We start from the raw sequence: 22572 nt of genomic DNA on the forward strand, positions 1-22572 counted from the left end.
CCTCATAAAGTTATGACTTTATTCTTGTAATATTACGACTTTTTTTTCATAAAGTTATGACTTTATTCTCGTAATATTATGACTTTTTTCTCATAAAGTTATGACTTTATTCTCGTAATATTACGACTTTTTTCTCGTAATATTATGACTTTATGCTCGAAATCTCTGATTTTTTCCCCCTCAATGTGGCCCTAATATTCCGTCGTAGATAGGGGAGTGGTACAACAGAAATAGCAGGAGTCTCAGGTAGAGAAGGGGTGAGGTTGAAAAGGAGAGTATGGCTGGAGTCAAAGAAAACAATTAAATATTTCAGAGAGAGACAAAGCGAGTAGAATAGAACGGTATCATTTCAGTTGTAGATGAGTATCAGTGAACTGCAGATGTTTGCAACCAGGGCTTTGTGTTCCTGGCATTGCCACACCTCGTCAACTATACATCTGCACACTACTTATATTGCTGTTATCTCATGTTGGGAGTTTGAATTGTCCTAGTAGCTATTAGCTCTGGGTAAACAGAGTATTAAAATAAATGGATCACAACCTTTGTTTTAAAGCTACCACCACAGTGGAGATAACTGTAGCACCTTTGTGGACTGTAACACATTTAACCCAGTAGTTGTGGTTGAATTATGCTCACTTGAATATTATTGACCATACATCACAATAAAATTTGTATCCTCAATTTCTGATGTTAATTCCTTTGGAACCACATAATGCAAGAATATTGTATCAGAACTCAAACCACGCCCTCAGTCTACTGCACGTGCCAAATTTACAAAAACAACTTAAACAACAGGACAAACCAGATCTTCAGGGAGATGGGGCTGGGGTCAGAGTTAATCCAGTGAATTGAGATGAGTAAATGCACATAGAGATTGACATTTACAGAATGTGGACTTTCAAGACAGCATCAGAACTCAAACCATGCTCTCAGTCTACTGTATGATGCATCTTAAGGTGTTTAAGTCTTTTGAAATTAATTCCCAGTCTGATTTATTAAAGATGGTTGTGGGCATCTTCCTGTAACATTTTAAAAATAGTTTTCTATCTGTTCAAAATGCCCAAAAAGTTGATTTCACTGCTCCTCTTCTAGTCATCAAAATCAGACCGAGCAAGAAAAACAGCCATTTATTTTTCTTCGATTGGAAATAAACGGAGGAGGGAGCTTTTTATCTTTTATCTTAATGGTGCTTATGAGGAAATAAAAGGAAAGAAGGGTGTAGCAAATCACAGGAGAAAAGGATAGTAAAAGCTGAGCAGGGAATGGCCCTCACGTCGAAATGTACCTAATAGAGTAAATTTCTCTATGTTAAAACAACACGGAAGAGAAATGTGCTTTGAAGAATTTGTCAAAAGAAAAATGCTAACAACAGAAATCATTAGTTTTCATAGGTTTTATTGGCATGACAAAGGACACAAAAATGTCATTAGAAAGATTTTAACCGTAACCGTAAAGGCTTAATCTGCGATTCAAATGTAAACCAAAGGATAGTCCTACTCTATCACTCCCAAATTGTCTTATAATAAACAGTTTAACAGTAACCAAACACCGAATCTAAATTATTAAAGTCAGAAATATTAGTCAAAACTGAAACCTATTTTTTCAATCACGATCAGTTTTCTTTTATAACACTTAAGTTTCATAAATTCGTAAATGTACCTCTAATTGATTGCAAATGTTTCCCCTTTGATTGTGTTCAATGACAACCTAAAAAAAGTGATCAACAGATGTGATATTGCGATGAAAGGAAAGAAAGCGGCACACCCACAATGTGTTTCTTAGTATGGAGATGGTTTGTACTTGTTGCACTTGTCTCCAGTGAGGTGACGGTCGCAGGTCAGAGTGTACTTGAATATGAAGGACCCTCTCCTGGTGGAGCATCTCTGATGGTGTGTCCCCCGGCGCACACTGATCGTACATTGTCCCAAAAGGTCATCCCTGCCTGGGTCCCTGTCCCAGACCTCGACCTTCAAAGTTGCGCGTGTGTTCGCCTTCAGGAAGATTTGAAATAAAAATGTAATCAGAATAATGTAAAAATGAAACAAACATATACCCTTAAAGTATCAAATTTGTCAACACTATCTTTATGCATTTCTACAAGTCATGTCAAGTCAAACTTTATTTATAGAGCACATTTAAAAACAACTGCAGTTGACCAAAGTGCTGAACATAATACAAATTAATACAAAGCAAGCAACAATAAGAACAGGGTAAAAACAATAAAGATAATGTGCACATAATAGATAGAAAGATAAACTTAATCAAATGCCAGCGAGAAGAGGTGAGTCTTCAGCAGCGACTTAAATGATTCTGTGGTCTGAGCTGTTTTAATATGAAAAGGTAAGCTGTTCCAGAGATTAGGGGCGGCCACCGCAAAGGCTTGGTCGCCTCTGTTTTTGAGTCTAGTTCTGGGGACATCCAGAAGCATCTGATTGGTTGACCTCAGTGCTCTAACTGGAGTATGAAGGTGCAATAGTTCTGCTAGATAAGGTGGTGCCAGCCCATTTAAAACCTCAACAACAAGTAATAAAATCTTAAAATCAATCCTGAAATGGACAGGAAGTCAGTGGAGGGAGGCCAGAACTGGTGATATGTGATCACGTTTTCTTTTTCCAGTCAGAAGGCGAGCAGCTGCATTTTGAAATAACTGCAGACGGCGAAGAGACGACTGTTCTACACCCACATACAAAGAATTACAGTAGTCTTACCGAGAGGTAATAAAAGCATGGGTAACTATCTCGAGAGGCCTGCATGACAGATAGGCCTTTACCTTTGCTAAGAGTCTTAACTGGAAAAAGCTGTTTCTTTTTTCAACTGAGCTAATTTGTTTATCAAATTTGAAGGCGCTGTAAAAAAACAAACACTTTTTAACAAAAGGTAATTTTGGTGAAGGCAAAGGGCTTAGAATACCAACGGAGTCATCTAATAGGTCAAGTCGACCAAACGTAATGATCTCAGTCTTATTTTCATTAAGATTTAGAAAGTTTAGATCAATCCAAGTTCTGATATCATTTAAACAGTTCAACAGAGGCTGCAATGAATCATCACTATTTGTTTTTCAGCATCATCATCAGCAAAACAATGAAAAGAGATATTGTGTATCTTAAAAATGGACCCCAAGGGCAGCAAATACAATGAAAAAAGGATAGGGCCCGAAATGTAGCAAAAGAACGAAGTGCTTGTAGAAACATAAAAGCTCCTATGGTCATTACCTCGTAAGAAAATCAAGACTAAGAAGATTTACTGACCTTGCCGAGATTAAAACGAGCATTCCAGTGAGGGCGGTTTGACCTGATCATACCAGTCCTGCGGTAGAAATGACTGAACCACATCTTAGCATACCTGTGAATTAGATAAAACGGTTGAAAGAAAATAAACAAATTAATTCATATTTGTCTTTGATGAATCATGATCACAGTGCCCCCTATGTCAACACCTCTGTTTCCCTTTCTCTACTTACGCTTCAGTCCTGCCAAATCTATCTCCTTTCAGACCCCGGGCTCGGAGGATGGTCACATCCATGTTTCCCCAAAAGGCCTGTTTAGGACAGCAGTTGATGCCACATTGCAGTTTGACTATCTTCTTGACGGCGTTTTCATTCACGTACGCCTCAATGGCAGCCTTCATTGCTATCTTTTGTGCCTCGCATGACACCAGCTCGTACATTGGTCTTAGGGAATATTGAACAATATCAGGGTGATCCTTGAGGGTCGACAGCCACCTTCGGTAGCCCTTGAAGTCTTGACGGGTGAAAGAAAACTCACCGACCCAACCTCTGCCTCCTATCACCTCTGTATAATGGTCGTAGAGACTGGACCTGGACGAAGTGGAGAAGTCCCGGTTCTGTAGGACTTTTTTGCAAGACCGGAGTTTATTAGATGATGTCAACTTCCCCAAGCCAAAAGAGAAACCCAGCGTTAAGCAGGAGTGCACCTAGAGAACAGGAGGGAAAAGAAGATGTTATTTATGGTGCTCTATGTATATTACTGTGTTTCAGTGCTTCTTCTAAAAAGATGGTCTGGGTATATACGTATATATCTACTGTATGTAGAAAAATGTTGATGTAGCTTACTCATGTTTTTTATTTAAAATGAATACGTAATAATAGACTGTGTCCAGAAACACATGTCACGTGTACCTGTTGTGCAGAAAATCCATTCAGTGAAGACAAACAGGTACGTGTAGCTGTGAATCTCCTGAGTTCCCCCCCAAGTCGAACCTGAAATAAAGTACAATGTTGTTGAGACAAAAAAAGTGTCATTTATTCCTGTGAACTAAGAAAAAAATAGAATTACCGCCTCGCGGTTGTATGCCTCCGCCAACTAGTCAAGTTGTAGTTTACATCCATGTCTGTCCAAAATGTCATCATTTGATCATTTTATCCTGTTAGACATTTGTCTGATAATTAGTGTATGAAATCTTGAGTTATGGCCAAAAACGTGTTTTGTGAGGTCACAGTGACCTTTGATCACCATATTATAATCAGTTCATCCTTGAGTCCAAGTGGACGTTTGTGTGAAATTTTAAGAAATTCCCTCAAGGCTTTCCTGATTTATCACGAGAATGGTGCAGACGTGAGGTCACAGTGACTTTGACCTTTGACCTTAGACCACCAAATTCTAATCAGTTCATCCTTGAGTCCAAGTGGATGTTTGTGTCAATTTTGAAAAAATGCCCTCCAGGTGTTCCTGAGAAAGGTACAGACGGACAGATGTACGGATGGACAAACAACCCAAAAACCTAATTGCTCTGGCCACGGCTGGCGCTGGCGCGGAGGCATAAAAATGCGGTAGAGAGTGTGTGTGTTTTGACCTGGCGGATATAATGTGTGCCATAGATAGCTATGAGACGTCTGAACTGGGCCTTGGTGGAGTGGCTGTAGGAATAGGGCAGTCTCTCCAAATCCCTGCGGAACTCCCTGCTGAGGCGCGGTTTTCCCGACAAACGGTACCTAAACACAAAAAGACAGACTGGTTAATTTACTGTGAATGAAAACTTAGTTTAAAAATCTGAGGCGATGTCACCCTACCTGTAATGGCTGCAGGTCACCCTGTGAGTGCTAAAGGAGTAGCTGTCCTTTCTGGTCCTGGATGAAGCAAAGTTATACACAGAGGACCGAGTTCCCGCCAGATCTATATTCAGCTTCTTCTTAAAACTGAAGCCGATCTGTTAGAAACAAGATGATAGTTCACCACATTAACATAACATTTAAAATAAACACAACTGGTACTGAAGTAATGCAAATACTTTTATATTGTAATGAGGGCTGAAATTATTATCAACCTAATTTCCTAAAGCACCGAGGGGCTATAATTGGTTCAACAATTACCTTTAGATACGAAAGCTCATAATTATGCATCTTATTTAAGTAGCAGGGTGCTCCTCTGCTCTAACGAACGCTGTAGAATAAGAATAACCTTCTCTCATGTGCTGTTTTCAGCTGATTATGCTAACAATATATGTCTACATATCAGTTACAATACAGTAATAATATTACAAAATGTATGTTTCTCTTCAACATTATCTATGAAATGTTTCTTACCTTCCAACCTGAAGTGAACAGGGAGGTGTATCTGCTCACCAGTGAGCTGTGGACACAATTTACAGGACATAAATGATAAAATCTCTCCAATTTCATAAGACCATAAAATACTGAGATGATTTGTCCACTAATTTTCTGTAATCTAAACTCTCTAAACACACATACATTTCTCCACATGTTGAAGCATGTGCAAGGGGCTGTATTAAGAGAAATAGTTGGAGGGTGGTGGTGTCTTTTTATTGCCCTTCCAAAACCAAAACCAAAAAAAAGACCAAATGTAATGAATGGATTATTAAACAGTGTATTCGTCTGTTCCAAAATAGGCTGCAAACTTTAGCATGCCTGGCTAACTAACTTACCTACAGTGGTAACCTAGCGTTATTTCCAAGCCCAAGAAGCATTTCATGCATCGTTATTATACGAGGTTACAAGTTATGTTAAAAAAAAGAAAGAGGATGTACACAATAGCACATACACTGACTTCCACTTTGTGGAAACTAGCTGGTCCTGGATCCTACTTTATCAGCTCTGTCCCGCTCTGTTAGATTTAGGGGACGTTTACACACAGCAACCCCATCAAAATGATCTAATAGCATTACAAACACGTTAGTCCACATCATAGGTATATAATATATCATGTAATATCGCCATCAAGTGCATATTTATGACTTTTATGAGGTTCTCGTTATGAAATAAGTTAGTTTGAAACCGAGATTTTTGCCAGAGACAGCATTTTCAACCAATTCGTGGAGCTAACTTTAATTAGCGAGTCAGTTACAGCAGATAAAATCTGCAGCCATAGTGGTCATTTTCCTGCAAAAAATTCTAAACCTGTTTTTGTCTACGTCTGCCTGAAATCAAGGACATATGGTTTAAAAAAAATACTATGAATTTTTGTTTGTAAACTGCACATGTGCAGCAACAGTAACTGAGGAAGCCCAAAGAGGCCCAGCTACAGGGAATCAAGGTTTACATTTTGGTATTTATGCTTATAATGATGTAGAATACCTGACAGAGGAGTCTTGACTCTGTTGGCTCCGATGACTACAGCTGCTGAATGAGCGCCAGTCCAACACAGAGAGAGGCAGCTGAAAATAAATTAGATTAGATTCCACTTTATTGTCATTGCACTGAGACAAATGCAGTTCAGCATCTAACCGGTAGTGCAAAAAGCAGTAAAGTGAGGCGTGTCCAGAGTATAACAGAGTGAACAGTAATATATAGAATAAATATAGAATGTGGAATAAATGGTAAGAAGAAAATATGAATATGCTAGACAGTGCAGGTATGAGGAAACAAGCGTGAATTCGCAATAGTTGCGACCACGTACGTGCATGCATCCATTCAAACACACACACACACAACCTCACAAACACTTGACCTCCATGGCAAATTTCAGCCTTATGGGTAGAAAGTTGAATGGTTGTTATAGGGTGCGCACAGCTTTGTGGACCTTGACTAGATTGTTGTGGCTTAAGTATAGGGGGCCGGGCTAACTCACGCCACTGAAACAGGAAATCTCTGCGGGGTGCAATGTTTTCTCCCTTAAGAGTCTACGACAAACGGTTCATGAGTTTGGCCAAAGCAGCAACCTCCGAAGCTGAAAAATGAAGCCAATTGAAAATTGCAAAAAATTGCAGTTCCTCAAATGGCCACTTGAGGCTGGTTCCAAAAGCGAGTCAATTCTACAGGGTCAATCCCCACAGACCTTCATGTACAAATTAAAATAAAACAGAATAAAATGCCCATCTTTACATGTTTACAGCCTGGTACAAAAAAATGACTGTACGTGGGTTGCATTTCTATATGACTCACCTGTTTAAATCATATAAAATACTCCATGGATGACGTATTCTTGTAGGCCAACTAGGAAGTTAGCATTGCCCTGGTTCCCTCAACTAGCAATTGAGACCATAAACTCATGTTTACGATGTTTACTAAGGTAATAAATTAAGTGAGAAGTAGGTTCATTTTCTCATAGACTTCTGTACAATCAGACTTCTTTTTGCAACCAGACGAGTTGCTCCCTGCACGATATTAGAAAGAATGCAAGTTTAAGGCACTTCAGCATTGGCTTCACAGCCCACTGGTTTAATACAGTCTATGGTTTGACCATAGTATGTGAATCCAGTTAGAAGTTATGTGCCTTTTTGTTATAGGCCACTCTCACTGCCACACCCCCTTTTTGCCAATTGGCATGAACACAGACACACACTTTCACACCCACACACTTGACCCCCATGTCGAATTTCAACCTCCTAGGGCGAAAGGGTGGGGACATTTTTGTGGACCGGCCAACAGAAAATAGTGGCTGAACGCAGCTGAAAATAAATATAGTGCAGGTGTAGGTGCAAGAAATGCTAATAGTAAGAAATTATATACAGAATAAACAGCTGGTATGATATGAATACGGTGTATACACTATAAATCTGATATGTACAGTACAGACAGTAATATCAATTCTCTATAAAACAGTAGTATAAAACGTATGGCTATGGGAGAGTGCATATAGTGCAAAGAGCAAGCCGCCAGTGAAGGTGAGACAGCTCTAGTGCATAAAGACGAGAAGACGATGGTTGTGCTTGTTTAAGTGTCTAAGTTGCTGCAGAATGTGAAAGTTTGTCTTTGTGCTTTTCTGATTTGAATTACTTTCTGCAGCTTGTTGCCTTGAAGAGGGTTAACGCAGAGTTTACAGGTGCCTCTTCTGTTCAGGTAGGTCTTCACGTCGACCAAGTAGGCTCCTTTTCGCTTCAGGGTGACCACGTCAAAGCCCTCCCCCGCCAGGTTGTGGCCCGGTACAAAGGGAGCAGCACGACACTCCTTGCGGTTCCCAGTCCGGCAGGAGAGGACAGTGGACGACAGAAAGAGCAGGAAACTCAGGTAGAGAAGGGGTGGGGTTGAAGAGGAGAACATGGCTGGTGTCAAAGAGACACTGAAGTATTTCAGAGAGACAAAGAGAGTAGGAAAGGACATCAGTGAGCATCATTTCAGCTGTAATGTAATTATCAATGAAGTTAACATGAACTGCAAAGCAGACAGACTTTGCAATTCTTTCAATTTGAATTTCCAAGTTTTCATCTGATGTATCTATTATGTATTTAGCATGCTATTTTACCTTGATGTGGCTGTGAGACGGCTTATTAACTTATTTTATACCTTTGAGTCATTTTTCTAACCCTCAAATTATTTGCAGAATTTTTAATAACATATTCTTAAAGCAGCAGTAGGCGAGATTGGAGCAAAGATGATTACGCTATTTTTATAAAACGGTATAAACGCTATATCCTGACAGTAGTGCTCCTAATGGCATCTGCAAGATTTCACAGACCGTAGAAAAACAACCAATCAGAGCCGAGCTGGAGCCTACCGTCTCTGAACAGCTGTCAATCACTCGCAAACTCTGATTAAACGGTCAAACTAGGCAGCGCTGATCAAATATGAATCAATTCTCTGTTACTGTATTTCTCGCCTCAAAGGTTTTCAGAAACATCTTGTAGTGCACTGTTTAGCTGTAAAATGAGAAAGTACGAGTGATTGACAGCTGCCTCCATTGAATGAACAGCCAATAGGAACGCTCTCTCAATGAAATTACCTGTGATTGGTCAAAGTCTCCCATCAAGGGCTAGATTTGTTAAAGCCTGAAAACATAGCCATGAAGAGGTGCAGCAGTCTAGTTTTCTCTCAGAACACTTGAATTATAATATGCTGAAAGGTTATTATGGAATTTTTGCCTAATTTATTTAGCTGACGCTTTTATCAAAGTGTGGTACATGTGGGTACAACAATAAAAACGGCAAGACATGTGATAATGATGAAATTTAAAAGCTTGATCAGCAAGGTTAATGGTCTTGCTGTTATGCCAGTATAATAGGTGCAGCAGTAAGGAATGATGGTGATTCAGCCTCAGCTGTTTTTCTTCACACGCATTGTAGTAATTAGAATTTTAATTTGCCTTGTATTTTTCCATTGCAATCTATTGTTGTTTAATTGCTTTTGTTGATAAAATTTTACTCACAGTTCACTCTAACTTGTACAGCTCTTTAACTCCAGTAAAACATGCAATAAAAATAAACTTGACTTGCATAGAAATTGGCAATACCACTGTAATGTGTAGCTCTGGGAAGGCATTATTTTAACAATGAAAACAAAAGTCCCCACTTATCACTAGCCATGTCTAACCATTTAGATCACTGTTGTCTTATTTGCTATGGGTTTGAGATTACTACTGCCATCCCAATGCAGTGATTTTAAATGGAATCTTATATATGTGGCACTAAAAACACCAAAATATGACATTGGATTAACAAAACAGCAAAGAATTTATGACATTTTATGTCATTTTTCACGTCCATAGTATTTGTGATGATGTTAAAAATCTCAGCTGTCTTCATATCAGAAGAAACGGAGGAAAGAATAAAAAATTTAAAAAGAAAAAACGCCACTAGTGGTGAGATTTTGTCATCCTGACCCTTTAAATATTCAGTCTGTCAACAATTTTTCTTCTAAAATCAAAAAGCAAAAAGATGATATTACCTCTTCAGGTCTCAGCAGATGAGGAGTGTGCGTCAGTCCGGGATGCGGTGAGACTGTAAAGAGGGAACAGCAACGGAGTGAATTTATACTTATAGCAATTACCTAACAGGTCAGATAGTGACATCATTGAAGAAACAATTAAAGGACAAACCTCACAGCTGCAGTTGGATTTGTTCCAACAAGCTTGATCAACAACATTTTTAATAATTATCAGGAACATTAGAATTATCTTATTTACCGGTGACGTTTCCTGGTGTCACGATGATGCCCGACTTCGCGGAAGAAATCGTCCTCCGCTGGTAGTCCGACGGTTCTGGCCTCCACGTCGTCCATTAATTACTGATAATGGATGCCTCAAAGGGCATTATCACACTTTTACCATGATCACTTGCCAAAGAAAATAAAAATTAAGACCATTAATATATATTTTTTTATATTTATATATACAATCCATTCACTCCGTTTCCCTGGTAACCCTGAGGACTTGCTAATACCTAGAAAAATAATTACCATCCCATAAGGCTCTTATGTATGTATGCATGTATGTATGTATGAATGTATGTATGCATGCATACATGCATATATTAGGGCTGTCAAAGTTCATTTTAACGCCACAATTTTTTTTAATGCATTAACACAACTTGTTTTTTTTTAGGTTGTAGCAGGCTCAGTTTTAAAGCTTTAAACTCGTGCTAAATTTTGGTGAGAAAAAACTGTCATGGCCATTTTCAAAGTGGTCCCTTGACTTCTGACCTCAAGATATGTGAATGAAAATGGGTTTTATGGGTACCCACCGGTCTCCCCTTTACAGAAATGCCCACTTTACGATAATCACATTCAGTTTGGGGCAAGTCATAGTCAAGTCAGCACACTGACACACTGACAGCTGTTGTTGCCTGTTGGGCTTCAGTTTGCCATGTTATGATAATTGATTTCCAATAATAATTATATACATTTGCATAAAGCAGCATATTTGCCCACTCCCATGTTGATAAGAGTATTAAATACTTGGCAAATCTCCCTTTAAGGTACATTTTGAACAGATGATGAAAATGTGTGATTAATTGCAATTAACCATGGTGCACAAAATAGTAACAACACCAGAAAAGACTTTTTCCCCCAAAATGTATCGCTCTTCATATCAGAAATAACAATATCTTCTCACCAAAAACAAACTATATTATGCAACTTGCTTTACATTCGTTCATACTGTTAAACATTTACAACAGAGCTTCCACAACTTGGCCTGGATCTGGTGCTGAGAACAGACGCCGGCCAAAAGCTCTAAAAAGAGTTCAACAATACTGTTCACAACAATGACCGGCTCGCTGTACATTATCCCTTACATAGAAGTGAACCCAATGTGAGAGTCATAAGAGTGACTTTCTCTGATGGTTTCACTTCCTCCACGGTTATCTCCTCATCTGTAGTTGACAACTACAGTGCCGTGAAAAAGTATTTGCCCCCTTCCTGATTTCTTATATTTTTGCATATTTGTCTCACTTACATGTTTCAGATCCTCAAACAAATTTTAATATTAGACAAAGATAACCCAAGTCAACACAAAATGCAGTTTTTAAATGATGATTTCATTTATTAGGGGAAAAAAGATATCCAAACCTGCCTGGCCCTATGTGAAAAAGTAATTGCCCCCTAAACCTAATAACTGATTACGCCACCTTTGGCGGCAATAACTGCAATCAAGCGTTTGCGATAACTGGCAATGAGTCTTTCACATCGCTGTGGAGGAATTTTGGCCCGCTCGTCTTTGCAGAATTGTTTTAATTCAGCCACACTGGAGGGTTTTCGAGCATGAACGGCCTGTTTAAGGTCATGCCACAGCATCTCAATCGGATTTAAGTCCGGACTTTGACTAGGCCACTCCAAAACCTTCATTTTAGTTTTTTAAGCCATTCATAGGTGGACTTGCTGGTGTGTTTCGGATCATTGTCCTGCTGCATAACCCAAGTGCACTTGAGCTTGAGGTCCCAAACTGATGGCCGGACATTGTCCTTCAGGATTTTCTGGTAGAGAGCAGAATTCATGGTTCCATCAATTATGGCAAGTCGTCCAGGTCCTGAAGCAGCAAAGCAGCCCCAGACCATCACACTACCACCACCATGTTTGACTGTTGGTATGATGTTCTTTTTATGAAATGCTGTTAGTTTTACGCCAGATGTAACGGGACGCACACCTTCCAAAAAGTTCAACTTTGGTCAGCTTTGGTCACCTTGTTCTTTTTGGTCAGCAGTGGTATTCGCCTTGGAACTCTCCCATGGATGCCATTTTTGCCCAGTCTCTTTCTTATTGTTGAATCGTGAACACTGACCTTAATTGAGGCAAGTGAGGCCTGCAGTTCTTTAGATGTTGTTCTGGGTTCTTTTGTGACCTCCTGGATGAGTCGTCGATGCGCTCTTGGAGTAATTTTGATAGGCCGGCCTCTCCTAGGAAGGTTCACCACTGTTCCAAGCTTTCTCCATTTGTGGATAATGGCTCTCACTGTGGTTTGCTGGAGTCCCAAAGCCTCAGAAATGGCTTTGTAACCCTTTCAAGACTGATAGATGTCAATGACTTTGTAACCCTTTCCAGACTGATAGATGACAATGACTTTGTTTCTCATCTGTTCTTGAATTTCTTTCGATTACGGCATGATGTGCTGCTTTTTGAGATCTTTTAGCCTACTTAACTTTGTCAGACAGGTTCTATTTAAGGGGAACTCAGCTTTCCAAAACATGTGGTTGATCACAGTTAATTCATGATTTCACAAGGAGGGGCAATTACTTTTTCACATAGGGCCAGGTAGGTTTGGATATCTTTTTTCCCTTAATAAATGAAATCATTATTTAAAAACTGCATTTTGTGTTTACTCGGGTTATCTTTGTCTAATATTAAAATTTGTTTAATGATCTGAAACATTTAAGTGTGACAAATATGCAAAAAAATAAGAAATCAGGAAGGGGGCAAATACTTTTTCACGGCACTGTATATAATTCTGGTCTTAATCATATCTAACAATCAAAATCATTTCAGATGGAAGTCCCTGAAGCGAAATCTTATCAAAAGGGGGTCTGTAACCTAATGTGTATCAATTTAGGGGTCCTTGTCATGAAAAAATTTTGGGAACCACTGCCATATAGCAAAGCTATAAGCGAGCTAAAAGTGCAATCCTAACGGATGCGAATGAGCTTGTCTGTATTCAATAATAATAATTAATAATTATAATAATTACAAAAAAAGAGATTTTTTTATTGATGAAAGAAAAACGCCAATCAATGACACGACAGTGGAACAGTTCATCTGAACTCTGATGCTTTTAAAAGCTGCGGAGCTGATTGTTAAAACCTGGAAGTTTTCAGCTGTGCCATCTTTGCATATCCTAAAGGGAGGGGGGGGGACATGCACTTTACTGAGTGTATTATGAAAACAAATGATTCAATGTTACTGGATATCCGCAAAGGACAACAAACTTAAATCAACGCTAAATGTCAAGAACTCAGAATAACGGTGCTTTCTCAAACTGCAGGGGGTCTGCAATGACTAGAAAGTATTTTAAAGAACTCATGGATCCATTTTCCAAAACAAGATCGAGGAACTGCTTTGGCACACATACAGTAGAAATGTAAAAGGTTACAGGAAAACATACATTAAATGGTCCTTTTTGAAGACATGCACAACACAAGCTTTTACAGACGCATTCTCAAACTCTGCGCATCGTGTGAAACTGTTTCCACGGGGGGGGGGGGCACTCACTTCAACAGAGTCACAGGCACTCATGTTTTTATATAATGCCATTGCCATGGTTAATAAAAGCTTTAGGTCTTAAGGAATAATCTGCAATACTCCTTGACGTTCAGTGTGATTACATTATTCATACATGTTCAATAGAGCTTGGAACAAAATGATCCCATTAAACTAATGCGATTCAGCCCATAAGCTTTGTCTATTGGGTGTCATTAAAATAAAGCAGGTCAGGTTGGGATGGACTGTGTGTGTGTGTGTGTGTGTGTGTGTGTGTGTTTGCGTGTGTGTGAGGACACAAGAGGAAAGTACAGTATGTGGCTTCTTCCTTTCAACCGGTACGTAGGATGATGTGGACTCCAGAGTCAGTAAAAACAGGACCGCTCATGTCTCCCACTTTGAGAGCAAAGGAGGCATCTTCAAAAGGCTTCTGCATTTGACCTAAAACATAAAGAGATATGTTATATTAAAGGTCACATATTATGCTCATTTCCAGGTTCATAGATGTATTTTAATGTTGCACTAGAACATGTTTACATGCTGCAATGTTCAAAAAACCCTTTATTCTTCTCATACTGCAGCCTGAGTCTGCCTGCCTCAGAGCCTAATTCAGCCTCTGTCTGAAAACCACTGATTCACAGCCTGTCTCCTCCCACTCTGATTGACAGAAAACGCTGACCAATCAGAGCAAACTTCCTCAACAACAACAGCGTCACCCTCCCCCTCCCTCCCGGAGAAGCTCTCTCTCTCTCTCTTTCTCTCTCTGAGAGACGAGTGGAGAGATAGCAGCTAGAATAAAGTTTATAAACCTGGGCACAGCACCAGCGAAAATAAAGTCCATCCACTGGGTCTTCAGAGGATCCGAAGTGGGTACATGGTGCAAGCTTTTGTGTGGAGTATTGCAGCCAACAACAGAACAAGCGGGTTTTCCTTTCAGCATGTTTACTAGTAAACAGTCGAAATAACAATGGCGGACGCAGCTTGCTGAGCCGGCTACTCCGTGGGCGGGGTTACCAAGCCGGGGTATGGGGTGAGGGGGGTGCTGTTCTGTTTCACTGGAAACAGGAAAGCCATATATGGCTTGCATTTCTGCCTAATGACGTCAGAAGACTAGGAAAAAAGCAAATTTTTATTTCTGCACCCATTTCCGGACAAACGGAGGAGGAGAAAAAGAGAGAGGATGGTCTTTTATGATACTATGGTGGCCTGTAGACACACTGGGGACAGATATTGATGTTTAAAAGACATGGAAAAGTGCATTTTGCATAATATGTGACCTTTAAAGTAATAAAATGATTATAAACATTCAAATACAAATCATCTGTGACCTGTGTGTACAATGCATGAAGTCCTGCATTCTCTTAATTACATTTCATTAAGTTTTAGTTTGGGTGTGTCTCTGGGGCACGGCCGGTGAGTAATGCTTATCAAAGGTATAATATGTAACTGTTGTCGGGTGCATTCAAAGTTCGCCAAACCTCCACAGCTCAACAAGCCGAGAGAGGCCGAGAGAGAGAGAGAGAGAGAGAGAGAGGAGAGAGAGAGAGAGAGAGCAGCGATGGTCGAGCGAGCTATACAGTGACTGGACAGAGGGAGCGGCGATAGTGATAACAAAACAGCGAAATCAGAGAAATAAAGCGTTATTTTCTGATTGTTTCTCGGCAGTTGCGTTCTAAAAAACACTAATAAACAAGCAACTAACTCCGCACGACTCTGCGGGAAGGTGCAGAGTTGCCGGATTTTTAATGAAAGCAGGCTTCCTGTCTGCTGGATCACTGGAACACATGCACATAACACAACCCGTTCCAATCTGTGAAATACGGTCGCTTTTTATCTAATGGTGCAAAGTAAACTTGTGAGTCGGTATCAGAAGCCGAGGGGCGTGACAAAGCGGCGATATTTGACCACCTGAAAAGGCAGCACTCCCTGTACGCTGTTATTGGCTGGGGGTTACACCCCCACGCGGGGCGTAAAGGCTGTTTTCAGATGCCCAGCAGCGTCCAGAGTAACGCAAAATAATAAGAAAAGAGAGATTACAGGCAGAGGGCTGCAGGGTCTCTGTAGAAACAGACACAATAACACACTTCTAGTGGGTCAGAAGTGATTATTGGGAGGGATTGTTTTTGTATCAGTCTATACATTACATACATTACATATTTTTATCACACAGCTTTGTTGAATATTTGTTGTCCTGCTAAATAAAATAACAAAAACATATTAACACACACATATTTAGCAACCCTTGACGTAATGTGTACAACTCTTGTGGGTTTGTATATTCATGAATAGGAGTGTGATGCGTATACTGTTGCATCGTTGTGTGTGTGTGTGCGAGTATGTACCTCTGCCAAATAATCCCAGATCGCCACCGTTCTTAGCTGAGCTGCAGTCGCTGAACTGAGACGCCAGGGACTCAAACTTCTCCTCTCCACCCTTGATCTCTTCTATGTACTCTGCACCAAAACAGAGAAATAAAGAACAAATGAAACATGTTGATTAGACCTGATCGAGCCACATTTCCAACCCCGCCCCCCCTCCCCACCCGATGCCGTACGTACTCTGAATGAGTTCCAGGGCCTCGTCTTTAGTTCGTGTGATATTTTGTTCCCGCCAAGAAGATGGACGACGTGACTGATTATGCTTCACTAGGAGGTGAGAGCAGCGTACCTGAGTGAGTGGGAAAAAAAAAAACTGATCAGTGTCAAATCACCTCAGAATCAATAAGACTGGTCTATTGAGTGCAAGTCTTTGTTTTTTTTCTCTTGGACCAGTCATTCCCAAAGACTGGGTCGGGACCCAAAGGTTGGTCGCAGGAGGTTTTATTAGGGTCGCCAAATAAATTTGAAGAATTTCAAAGCCACAGGAAGGAGCCTGAATGTTCGTCCATCCATCCATCCATCCATCCATCCATCCATCCATCCATCCATCCATCCATCCATTCATTATCTGTAACCGCTTATCCTATTCAGAGTCGCGGGGGGCTGGAGCCGATCCCAGCTGATATTGGGCAAAGGCGGGGTTCACCCTGTACAGGTCTCCAGACTATCACATGGCTGACACACAGAGACAGACAACCATTCACGGCCACATTCACACCTACGGGCAATTTAGAGTCAACAATTAACCTAAACTGCATGTTTTTGGACTGTGGGAGGGAACCGGAGAACCCGGAGAAAACCCACGCTAACATGGAGAGAACATGCAAACTCCACACAGAAGGGCCCCAAGCTGGGTTTGAACCTGCGACCCTCTTGCTGTGAGGCGACCTGAATGTTCGTATTGATCTGATAATCATAGCCTTCTCATAACATTGGGCTTCATTCACCAATATCTTCCTAACTTTGTTCTTAAATTAGATCTTAAGAAAGGAGAAAAATGCATATGCAATCATATTAATTCGCTCTTTGGCTAATTAGAAAGTGACAAACCTATGACCTATTCATTTAAGATTTACTAAAGTGAGTAAATTATTAATAAAGTGTTTTGAGTTTTTAATTTAGTTGCATGAATTAGGCATAACGACTTCTCCCATGACATTAACTGATTGGGTCAGGAATTGTAAACGTTAATAAAGTTGTTAACCCCTTAAACCTCACGGACTCACCAGTCAGTATAAAACTGACCCTGTGCAGCCAAACTTTGTTTAAACCCACAAAACTTTATTTGAAGTTCTAATAAAGATACCGATCTAATTAAAGTAAGTTATGGTCTGTTATTTCTTTATAGCAGACCGTTGCTATGTATAACAGACTGTTGCTATGGGCACAGTTCTGTTGTCTGACTCTGGCGGATCATTTTTGTGTCAAAATTAGTATTGATTTCTTAAGTAAGTAGCGGTGTAATAAGGGAGATAATGAACAGCTAGCGGGTCGTTGTTGCGAAATAAACCCCTTCAGGGTCTTGCATCGCCCTGTCGGGGTTTAATTCACAACAATGACCGGCTTGCTGTACATTACCCCGTACTTAACAAATGGATTTTATTACACTAAATGATGGCTGAATGCCATTTAGCTGCTTCAGTCCTGGTATTGTGCATGCTGGCTCATTGTCACTGCTTCTGCTTCCTGGAACACTTGAACAGAACAGAACATTGTAAATGTTATTAAAGACACCAGTGCTAATTATACTGCTTTTACAAATCAAAACATCTCCTGACGAATGAAAGAACTCATTAAAAACGCAAAGGTATCATAAACCCGCCAAATGGATCTTTCCTAGTAACCCAAATGTTGTTGTTCTATTGTTTTCAGCATCGCCCCGTCGGGGATTCTTTCACAACCATGACCGGCTTGCTGTACTTTATCCCTCACTTAAAACACCAATTAATAAATCATAACCTTTAATAGTGCCATTAGTTGCTATTTAAATATAATAACAATCCTTAACAACAACACAATAACTAATTATAGGATGAAAAACCACACTGCCGTCATTCTTGTGTCGAAACTACGAGGTGCATCTCGTTAACAAGTGATGACAAAGGACAATAAATTGTTGGAGGCACCTGTGTAGATATTTTCCAACATTTTATAGAAACGGTGAATTATTAATTTATCGAGAAAACAATCTGCAGACAAATCAATAATGAAAATAAGCGTCAGTTGAAGCCCTTGTCGCGTTTAACTTTGGGAAATTATGATGGACATTTTTCACTATTTTCTGACATTTTATAGACGAAAGGATTTATCAAAATAAAACAACAAACAAACTGATTATTCAATAATGAAAATAATTGTTAGATGCAGCCCTAAAGTCTAACTCTAACTATCATTATTTATGTCAAGTACACAAGCATGTAGTATATTAATAAATAATGGCTGAATTGGTTATTTTTTCAACTAGGAAACAGTTGGCTAAGTCCAGCAGCGGCTCGGGTTTGAATCAGACCCATTGCTGCATGTTGTTCCCTCTCTCTCCCCCTTTCCTGTCTATCTTCAGCTGTACTATAATAAAGGCAAAAAGCCCCAAAACATTATCTTAAAATAAGTAGTGACTGATGATTTGTAAAAAGAAAAAAGAAAAGACAACCCTGTGAGAACTTCGACGACAAGCAACATTAAAATGCGTTATTTTATCTGATTCTATTCATGTATAAATAACATAAGCTTGTGTTTATCCTTGGCACAGTTGCACCTTGTTTAATACTGTATAGACCACAGAAACAGGCCTGGAGTTTATAGAACATAATTTAAATCTAAAATCGTAATATTGGTGAGAAAAATCACAATTGTACATCACTGTGTAAAGTACTGTGTGATCAAATGAAGAAGTCCTACAAACAACAAAGTGTCCTGGATGACCCCGTGCCAGTTTGATTACTTCCTTTGTTCTGTGTTTGACACATGAGCAGAGTGTTTCTCTGAATGGGAACGGTTAATTGTACAGTTCATTAGAAAGATGTGATCAACAGGGTGTGTACATCATCAATGTAATGTCAGCAGCAACACAGGTGTGGAACAGGGAAATGTTATCTAATGAATGAACTACTCTGACCTCTTGAACCATTTACAAAACATGATATTAAGATGTTAACTTTAAGACAAATTGTGTTTCTAGTGAAACTGAGCTACTATGGAAATAAAAAACCTCCCCGGTCTCCTGTAAACTCTACAGTTCAACTCTGACAAGACAGATATTCTTATTATCGGCTCTCAACATACTGCTGAGTAGGTAGCACCAACGCTTATCTTCTAACATTAAACCTGCTGTTAAAAATCTTAAAGAGTAACATTTGACTTCATCGTAAATTTTGACCTGGCATGTGTGGATGATACATTGGCACCAAAGCTTGTTTGTTAGAGCCTAAATGTCGACCATGAAGGAAAAGCACACACCAAAAAAATACATACATATATAATGTCAAAGATATTTGATATGTAGGCTGACTTATTTCATTGTTTTTTTTTTTACTATTCTATTCTACGCTATTGCACAAAATGTGTGTATACTGCAACACTTATAATATAGATTAAAATAAACAAAATGAAGCCTTTTATTACACACACAGGACTAAAACCACAGTATGAATCAGCGGGGTGTTGTAGTGCTTTGGCTCGTCTTAAAGGGCTGCTATAGTTTCTGCAAACCACCAGATGTCACTGTTCTCGGTTAGTTCAGTGCTCCAAAGCTTTTATTGGCAGGAAGTACCAAAGCTTCATGTGGCCTCTACCAACCATCACTAACTTTAATCATCAAACTAGTTCAGTCTTGTTTTATGTTTTCTTGTAAAGTACTTTGTAACTGTTATTTTGAAAGGTGCTCTATAATAAAAAAGTGTATTGATATTATAATAATAAATACATTTAGAATATTACACATAATAACCTTGTCTGGCTCTCCATGGCCATCTCCCACCGGACGTTCCCACTGGCTGGCATTGGTGATGTGGTTGAAGTAGTACACTTTACCTGGAGGGGAAAGAGAGATTAAAGATGCATTCATTGACTTTTTTTATGCAAATGAAGGCAGCAGAACAAGTTGAAGACACAACATTAAAAGGTGCTCAATACGAAATTCAGAGCATGTCTATTGCCTCCACACAGCTCTCATCATGGAGACGGCTGAGCAACCTAACATATTACCCTAACCTTATTAAGTTGTTATGGCAACTGTATTTGGGGATGCACCAATCCAATACCCCAGATCGGTATCAGTGGCAATACTAACCTTATCTAGCGGATCGTATATCGGCTCTGATGAGACCGATGCACTTTAGATATACAGATTCTTTGTCAATATTGTCATATCATCATCATCATATAAAATTCAGGGTTTCTGCAGCCACTTGCATTCATGCAGTCACAGCACGCTGCCAACTACATTTTGGTGACACAGCACCTTATAATACTTCACATAACCAACACATCACTGGGTGCGAGCTGCCCAGCCTGCAGAAGCTGTACACCCAGCGGTGCCTCAGGAAGTCCCTGAGTGTTATTAAGGACAACACGCACACCCACAACAGCCTGTTCTCCATCCTGCCCTCTGGTAGAAGATACAGGACCCCCAGGACTCTCACCAGCAGACTGAGGAACAGTGTTTTTTACCCCAGGCCATCAGACTTTTAAATAGATAATTCATACGACACCTTCTCACACAAAAATATATCTTATACTGTATATACTGTATATGTTCTTAATGTATATGTTCTTAATATGTCTTGTACAAAGTATTTCTTATATATGTACATTCATACTTCCTGATATGTATATGTTCTTAATGTGCCCTTGTACAAAGTATTTCCTTTTATAATTGTATTATAACTTATTATTTTAATGGAGCTTCCCAGCAAAAAGCATTTCACACGATTGTACATATAACCTGCGTGACAATAAACATCTTGAATCATAAACATGATTCCAGTGAGTTCTACATATTGAGAGATGTACAGATGTTAAATGTGTGAAAAGGAGAGCTCTGAAGATGAATTGAGGTATCAGAGCCAGCCCAAAGTCAAAAATCCATTCTCTAGGATAAGGTTAAGGTTAAAAAAAACGTTTACTTAAGTAAAGTTTTGAATGCATGACCTTTAAGTGTAGTGGAGGATCTTCAGTTTGTTATAAGTACTTTTTACTTAAGTAAAGGATCTGAATACTGTTGTACTGTAACCTTTAAGCCACAAAGCTGAGTGGGAAAAAGATGACATGAAAGATTTATTTATGCTTGAATTAGACTCTCCTAAGCTTCTTTGGCCTCCCAACATAATCAATATGTAAAATAACCTGCTGAGGCTCGTGCAATCAGTCTGCAGGTGAGGCACTGAGCAGCATGACGTCATGCAGCAGGCCCTGCATGCATCAGCTCTGCTCAGCGCCTTTAATGAAACAAAACAACCAAAACAACACACCAAACACCACATTTAACACAACACACCTGTACAATAGAGTTATGCATCACTAGTTTCAGCATATCACCATCAGAGTTGAAGTCCCAGCTGCCTGGTTGCATCACTAAACACAGATGTTTGGTAGATGCTAACATCTACGTTAGCTACACATGTAGCTTAGCTTAGCATTATTAGCTCCTCTAAAGGGGTTTCTGGTTCATTACCTGAATTGCGGCTCATTCTTTTCTCCCATCCTCCGGGTAACTTCTCCTCGTCTGCCATTGTTTCTTTCTGCAGCAGCGTTTTCAGGTTTAATTTAGCAATGAAGCTTCTGTGTGTTGAGGCTGCAGCTAGGCAACGTACGACAGTCAGCAACGTGTTTACGGTACGAGTTGTTTTCAGAATCAGGTCCCGCCTTTTTTACTGTCCTGTCATTGGCTAGCGGGGGCTGTCAATCATTAGTATGCCCATTTGATTGGTCGAGAGGCTTAATACACACACACACACTGACCCGCTTTACCAGGGATGGGAATTACGGCTCTTTTTAGTGAGTCAGATCATTTGGCTCAGCTCACCAAAGAAGAGCCGGCTTTTTCGGCTCCCAAACTTCACTTCTGCGCCACGACGCCCGCTCCTTATTTGCATAAAGTTGAAGGCTCGTCTACTTTATGTAAATCACGGGGCGTCCAACGCAACTCGCCGCCTCTCGAAACTCCCGAGAAAATCTTTTAAAATAAACGTTGTTGATCCAAAATAAAGACATATTCAGCAACTGCGTGGCTTATTTCTCGCCTCAAATGTTTTCAGAAACACATTTCGGTGAACTATTTTCGTGAAATAAGAGAAGAAAGTTTCCAAACGAGCCTCCATACTGTTTCCGGTTTGAAAGCTGGGAGCAGCAACCCATGGCGGGAAAGCATTCGTCCAATCAGGT

General features: G+C 39.8%; 2 protein-coding genes across 2 annotated transcripts; both read right to left on the bottom strand.

Moving 5' to 3' along the window:
• Window positions 1-1378: 1378 nt before the first annotated feature.
• On the bottom strand, window positions 1379-10186 carry LOC141765385 (perforin-1-like). Its single transcript, XM_074631440.1, has 8 exons — window positions 10076-10186; window positions 8192-8474; window positions 5030-5166; window positions 4813-4951; window positions 4139-4219; window positions 3461-3933; window positions 3249-3342; window positions 1379-1991 (listed from the first exon to the last, which is right to left on the bottom strand). The coding sequence occupies exons 2-8, from the start codon at window positions 8453-8455 to the stop codon at window positions 1779-1781; spliced, it is 1401 nt and encodes a 466-aa protein (XP_074487541.1). The 5' UTR covers window positions 8456-8474; window positions 10076-10186; the 3' UTR covers window positions 1379-1778.
• A 3114-nt stretch (window positions 10187-13300) lies between these two features.
• Window positions 13301-22040, bottom strand: pin1 (peptidylprolyl cis/trans isomerase, NIMA-interacting 1). Its single transcript, XM_074629709.1, has 5 exons — window positions 21863-22040; window positions 20138-20220; window positions 16372-16480; window positions 16156-16266; window positions 13301-14254 (listed from the first exon to the last, which is right to left on the bottom strand). The coding sequence occupies exons 1-5, from the start codon at window positions 21918-21920 to the stop codon at window positions 14145-14147; spliced, it is 471 nt and encodes a 156-aa protein (XP_074485810.1). The 5' UTR covers window positions 21921-22040; the 3' UTR covers window positions 13301-14144.
• Between the last annotated feature and the right edge of the window lie 532 nt (window positions 22041-22572).

The sequence above is a fragment of the Sebastes fasciatus genome, chromosome 3, assembly GCF_043250625.1.
Source record: "Sebastes fasciatus isolate fSebFas1 chromosome 3, fSebFas1.pri, whole genome shotgun sequence".
Lineage (NCBI taxonomy): Eukaryota > Metazoa > Chordata > Actinopteri > Perciformes > Sebastidae > Sebastes > Sebastes fasciatus.

What these genes read in the sequence shown, in the direction of transcription:
- LOC141765385 (XM_074631440.1), bottom strand. Translation starts at nt 8,455, where the DNA reads ATGTTCTCCTCTTCAACCCCACCCCTTCTCTACCTGAGTTTCCTGCTC. An exon ending in AAGGCAACAAGCTGCAGAAA is followed by an intron (nt 5,167 to 8,191) that starts GTAATTCAAATC and finishes TGTTTCTAACAG; the next exon opens with ATCGGCTTCAGTTTTAAGAA. An exon ending in AGATTTGGCAGGACTGAAGC is followed by an intron (nt 3,343 to 3,460) that starts GTAAGTAGAGAA and finishes TCTAATTCACAG; the next exon opens with GTATGCTAAGATGTGGTTCA.
- pin1 (XM_074629709.1), bottom strand. Translation starts at nt 21,920, where the DNA reads ATGGCAGACGAGGAGAAGTTACCCGGAGGATGGGAGAAAAGAATGAGC. An exon ending in AAGAATGAGCCGCAATTCAG is followed by an intron (nt 20,221 to 21,862) that starts GTAATGAACCAG and finishes TTTCCCCTCCAG; the next exon opens with GTAAAGTGTACTACTTCAAC. An exon ending in TCTGGGATTATTTGGCAGAG is followed by an intron (nt 14,255 to 16,155) that starts GTACATACTCGC and finishes TTTATGTTTTAG; the next exon opens with GTCAAATGCAGAAGCCTTTT.